The sequence below is a fragment of the Macrotis lagotis genome, chromosome 7 (genome assembly GCF_037893015.1).
Source record: "Macrotis lagotis isolate mMagLag1 chromosome 7, bilby.v1.9.chrom.fasta, whole genome shotgun sequence".
NCBI classification, from domain to species: Eukaryota; Metazoa; Chordata; class Mammalia; order Peramelemorphia; family Peramelidae; genus Macrotis; species Macrotis lagotis.
Window position 1 is genome coordinate 24287923 of NC_133664.1, and position 6000 is coordinate 24293922.

Below are 6000 nucleotides of genomic sequence, written 5' to 3' on the forward strand. Positions count from 1 at the left end.
AACACTGACTGAACCGTTCGGCACATATTTTCCCAGCAGAGCCAACTTCCCAGTGATTTGGCCGATGTTCTCCCCAGCCCTTCCCACATCCTCGCCTCATTCCAAACTTGGGCGACTCAAAGTTTGAGATTCTTTCCACCCCCTCCCCCCACCCCCCCATCAACCCACCACATCCTAGCCTGTTGGAAACACGATTTCACAGCAACCAAACTCCTCGATCCGGCCACAACAAGGCTGGAACGGACACTCAACCGCTCCCCGCGGATGATCGGGGGTCTGGGGGGCAGGGGGACTCCCCCCCACCAAGCGCCCCCGTCTACCTGGCATGGACCAGGATGCCTCTTACACCAACTTAAGCCCTGCGAAACAACAAAGGGACCAAACCGAAACTGCCATCCCCTCCGGAACGAGAGGCTGCCCACCGCCTCGGTCCTCCGCGCCCCCCACCCCCGGGCCCCCCTCTCCGGGCTGGAAGGGGAGTGAGTGCTGGGGAGGGGGGCCCGCAGAGAGAGAAAGCAGGGAATAATGCGATCACATTGCCCCCGCTGGCCAGCCCCAGAAGGCAGCGTGTGCCATACCTTGGTTTGGAGATAATGAGGATAGCAGTAAGTGTACTGAGGGTACATTTGTGGTTGCTCCAAACGTTTGCCCATGTAGCTGGAATCTTTAGCTCCGATGCAGGGGAACTCGGTTGGCGGGGTGGGGTGCCCCGGGCCTCTCTTTCTCAAAAACACTATGATCCTGACAGGGCTGATGACTGATGAAACTCCGAGACTTCCTCGTCTTTACACTGCTCGCTACTTCCAACACGGCAAGAATTGCAAAAGAGGGAGAGGAAGAAGTCGGGGGCAGGAAAGGGAAAAAAAATCCCCCCTCTCCCCCCCTCCGGCCGGCCGTGCCTCGGACCCCTGGCCGCCCCGTCCCCCCGCCGCCGGGCTCCGCGGCCCCGCCTGGCCGGCCCGCCCGGCCCGAGTGATGCCAATTTCCCCGGCGTGGAGGGCAGGGCGGGGGGGCGGGCAGGGGGCGTCCTGGCACGGGAATCTGGAAGCCTGGGAACTCCGAGCTGCAGACCTGCTTCCCTCTCCCTCTCTGGCTCTTTTCTTTCTTTCTGTTTCTCTCTTCCACCACCAAAAGGAGGAGAAAAAAAAAAAGGAAAAAAGGAAAAAAAAAAAGAAAAAAAGGGGAAAAAAAAAGAAAAAAGAAAAGAAGCTTCCTCCAGCTTAGTTGCCGCTGTCTCCCTCCCAGAGTGACATGGTTTTTAAGGTTTGTCTTGTCTTTCATTCAAACCCCCTCCTTCCAGCCAGTGGGTGGAACTAGAGTGAGCCTCTCCCTGGAGAGGCAGACGCAGGCCAGAAGGCTGCAGTGTTTCCTCCAAGAAAAAAAGGGAGAGGGGGGGCGGAGGGAGAGAGAGAGAGAGAGAGAGAGAGAGAGAGAGAGAGAGAGAGAGAGAGAGAGAGAGAGAGAGAGAGAGAGAGAGAGAGAGAGAGAGAGAGAGAGAGAGAATGGGAGACAGAAGAGAGACAGGGGGGAGAGGGCTGCCCGCCTGCCCGCCCGCCCGCCCGCCCGCCTGCCCACCCGCCTGCCTCTCAGTCCCTGCTGCAAGTGAAGTCCCGCTTCCCTCTGCTGGCTGGCTGGAAAAGCAAAGCCATGTTTTCAGGCAGGCAGCTCTGGAGCCGAGCTGAGGCCCGATGGAGCCCAGGAGGCTGAACTGGGCTAGGCCGGCCTGGGCTGGCACCAGGAACTTCAGTGCCAACGACCCATGGACTGGAGGTCCTTTTGCCCACGCTGGGGAAACAGGAGCCGCCAGACTCTTGGGTTTTGTTTTGTTTTGTTTTGTTTTGTTCTCGTGCTTTTCTTTTTTCCCCCCTTTGTTTCTTGGGGGGGGGTAGGGGAGAGTGAGAAGTAGCAAGTTAGGAGGAGAACCGATCAGCGCAGAAAAATAGAGAAGACTGGAAAGGAGGAGGAGAAAGACTAAGGAAAGAAGGAGGGGGAAGAATCAGGGAAGGAGGGACATTAAGAAAAGGAAGAGAAAGAGAAAGGAAAGGAAGAAAAAGAATAAGGAAAGGAGGAGAAAGGACAAGGAAAGGAGGAGAAAGAATAGGGAAAGGAGGAGAAAGACTAAGGAAAGAAGGAGGGGGGAAGAATCAGGGAAAGAGGGACATTAAGAAAAGGAAGAGAAAGAGAAAGGAAAGGAAGAAAAAGAATAAGGAAAGGAGGAGAAAGGACAAGGAAAGGAGGAGAAAGAATAGGGAAAGGAGGAGAAAGAATAGGGAAAAGAGGAGAAAGAATAGGGAAAAGAGGAGAAAGAATAAGGAAAGGAGGAAAGAGAATAAGGAAAGGAGGAGAAAGAATAGGGAAAGGAGGAGAAGAAAGAAGAAAGAAAGGAGGAGAAAGAATAAAGAAAGGAAGAGAGAGAATAAGGAAAGAAGAAGAAAGAATAAGGAAAGGAGGAAAGAGAATAAGGAAAGGAGGAGAAAGAATAGGGAAAAGAGGAGAAGAAAGAATAAGGAAGTAGGAGAAAGAATAAGGAAAGGAAGAGAGAGAATGAGGAAAGAAGAAGAAAGAATAGGAAAGGAGGAGAAGAAAGAATAAAGGAGGAGAAAGAATAAGGAAAGGAGGGGAAAGAATAAGGAAAGGAGAAGAAAGAATAAGGAAAGGAGGAGAAAGAATAGGGAAAGGAGGAGAAAGAATAGGGAAAAGAGGAGAAGAAAGAATAAGGAAGGAGGAGAAAGAATAAGGAAAGGAAGAGAGAGAATGAGGAAAGAAGAAGAAAGAATAGGAAAAGAGGAGAAGAAAGAATAAAGGAGGAGAAAGAATAAGGAAAGGAGGAAAGAATAAGGAAAGGAGGAGAAAGAATAAGGAAAGGAGGAGAAGAAAGAAAAAGAAAGAAGGGAAAGAAAGAATAAGGAAAGGAGGAAGAGAGAGAATAAGGAAAGGAGGAGAAAGATAAAGAAAGAAGGAGAAAGAATAGGGAAAGGAGGAGGAGGAGGAAAAAGAGAAGTCCTGAAAGGAATGCCTGGATTAGGTAGAGAGAGGAGAAAGGAGAGAGGGAGGAGAACGAGAGAGAGGGAAAAGAGAGAATATGAGAAAATGAAAAGGAAAAGGGGAAAGAGAGAAAGAAAAGAGAAAAGGAGAGAATGAAAGGGGGACAGAAGAAAGGGAGGAGAGCAGAGGAGAAGAGAAGAGAAAAGAAAAGAAAAAAGAAGACAGAGGGAGAGAATGAGAGAAGGGAAGAAGAAAGAAGAGGGAAGAATAAGAGAAGGAAGGAGAGAAGAGATGAGAGAGAGAGAAAAAGGGAGTAAAAACCACAAAAAAAAAAAAAGAAAAGAAAGGAAGAGAAATGAGAGGAGAGAGAGAGAGAGAGAGAGAGAGAGAGAGAGAGAGAGAGAGAGAGAGAGAGAGAGAGAGAGAGAGAGAGAGAGAGAGAAGATAGAAACCTTGCTGCTTTCAGGGGGAGAGAAGGATGCCTTAATGGTTAGAAATAAACCTGTTAGCACACTAGAACCAGATGCTTCCTTAATCAAAGCTCAGGTCAAGGGGCTAACCCTTCACCTCCTGGGGAGCCCAGAAGACTGAGAAGAGCTGTGGAAATGTAAAGCCTACTTTTGGAAGGTTAGTATCCAATAGAAACATGAGATTTCAGATTTTTCTTAGTCGTTAAGCAAGAAAAGAAAAAAAAAAAGGAAAGATCTCTTAGGTTCACTGGATTCTTTTTTATTACCATGCTTTTCTCAAATTATATCCCTGCATAATTAATTTGATTCATGTATCAGATTTTTGGTGGCTTCACTGACAATTATTTCTAAATAAAAAAAGCATAATTACTAGGCTGATTTTTTTTACTAATAATATGTAATATTCCTACATGACAGTCAGCTGCTATATTATAATACAAATTGTTTCAGGAGAAAATGTATTTCCTTAAAGGGACCCTTTTCAAGGCAGGCAAGGCTAAAATTAGACCCACCAGCTGTGTTTTGCTTTTGGGTACTGGCGCACGCCTGTGGCATATAGGCACACCACACCAATGGGTCTTGCATTCTTGGGAGTAGGCAAGAAAGGGAAAGGTCTAAGGGGTCTTCTGTTGGGAACAGGTTTCCATGCTCCCCAACATCAAATGGATGAGAACAGAAGAGACAAGTAGCAGAAAAAATAGACATGGCCAATGTATGGATCTACCACCACTGGAGGACTCTTGCTCATCAAGGCAATTATTAGTTGGAAGAAAAAAAATATTAGTTTGAAGGTAGAACGATTATTAATTATAGATCTAGAATGTTATAGACAGTATACTTTCAGATGTAGTCACTTCACAGTTTCTTTTTGCTTAATTGATTTTCTTTGTTACAACAGTGAGCTCTATAAGAGGGTGGAGATCCATGAAGATGGTGTAAATTTCATTTTTTTTCAAAATAATTATGTGTGCATATATGTATAAAATATACATATATGTGCATTTATATATGGGGAGAAAAGAGAAGTTATGGGTAGATCTAATTCCTTTTTAAGATCAAAACCACTTCCCCCCCAAAAAACTTGGTAAGTCGGAGTTTCGATATCCACTCCATCCTTTACTAGCTGTGTGATCCAGGAGAAGTGTCTTAAATGGTTTTTTCAAATATCTCATTTAGAAAATATGGATAATAATCTCTGATCTGCCTTCATACAGAAAGTGGAACCTATTATCAATGGCATGTTTATATCAATAACATTATATACTGCTTCTCCTGAGGTCACTTCCAGCTCCAAGAGCCAGGATTCCATGGGGCTAAATTGCTATGGTTGGTGGTCCCATTAGAGATGCTCTTGACATTGACACATCTGCTAATTCCTCAGGAGGCCACGTCACACATAGCTAGCATCTCAGGAAATTGCTCAGCACTCTGCTAGCATCACCCCAGGTTCCCATACAAACCATCACACTCCACAAAAACACAGCCCACTCCAGTGGGTAATTGTAATATATTGTCCTAGCCTAAGATGCCCCTTTTCATTTTTTAAACCTTTGCTGAAATAACATGTGGGAATCCAATGTGACTTTTCCACTCGTGAAAAATAAATCTCTTTCCCACTGATAACTAGTAGCCATGGCAATCCGAGCATTCCATCACTCAAGTCAGTCAGCTTTTACATCTTTTCTGCTCTACTGGACAGTATTGCTTTCCATTTAAATGATCAAGTTAAGGTAAGCACTAACTGGTTTAAGGCAGTATCTAAATTGGATACCAGCTGTGCTCCATTTGCAGGCTAACCAACAACTCTTGTACAAATCCAAGAACAGCAAAGTGAATTAGAGTTTTCTGACTCTTCCTGGTTACACCTGATTTATAATCTGGTCTGGAGAGGGAGAAGTTCAAGATAACTCGGCTATTATCCTGATAGAGATCCAGGGTCAGATAGGATAGGGGTTTGATGGGAACCAAAGAGAAGATAACATGGGGAGAGGAAGACGGAGACAGAAATAAAGAGTGAATGTAATAATATGATTAGTTCTTTTCAAAAGTGATCCCTTTTAATTAAATATATTTCATTTATAGTTAAATGTATTTTCTATACATTCACATACTCACAAAAGTATTTCTCTTAAACACAAAGGAGAAATTTGAAATTATTCTGTGGAAAGCCATGGGGAGTAAGGAAGGTAGTATCACATTGTTATGGTGGTGGTTCCATTTTCTCCAAATCCTTGTGACCCCCATTTGGGACTTTCTTAGCAAAGATAGTGGATGGAATGGCCATTTTTTTCCTCTAGCTCATGTTGAGGAACTCAGTCAAACAGACTTAAGTGACTTGTCTAGGGTCACTCAGCTAGTTAAGTGTCACCATCCCAATAATTGTCATATCAAAGGTTTATTAAAACATATTCAGACAACTGCCAGAGAAAGCATATCATTGTTTAGGAAAATTGGCATTTCCTATTTTTAACTGTGCAGTATAGACTTTTAATGGCAAAGAATTGGAAATTAAGGGGATGCCCATCAATTGGGGAATGGCTAAACA

At 44.9% G+C, this 6000-nt stretch overlaps 1 protein-coding gene across 1 annotated transcript in view; it reads right to left on the reverse strand.

The window, feature by feature from the left end:
* Nucleotides 1-900, reverse strand: part of RBMS3 (RNA binding motif single stranded interacting protein 3) — a 759514-nt gene extending 758614 nt beyond the window's left edge. The window contains exon 1 of the mRNA XM_074195636.1: nucleotides 579-900. Coding sequence (XP_074051737.1) covers nucleotides 579-653 — 75 coding nt within the window. The 5' untranslated portion in view covers nucleotides 654-900. The remainder of the gene's footprint in view (nucleotides 1-578) is intronic.
* Nucleotides 901-6000: the final 5100 nt, after the last annotated feature.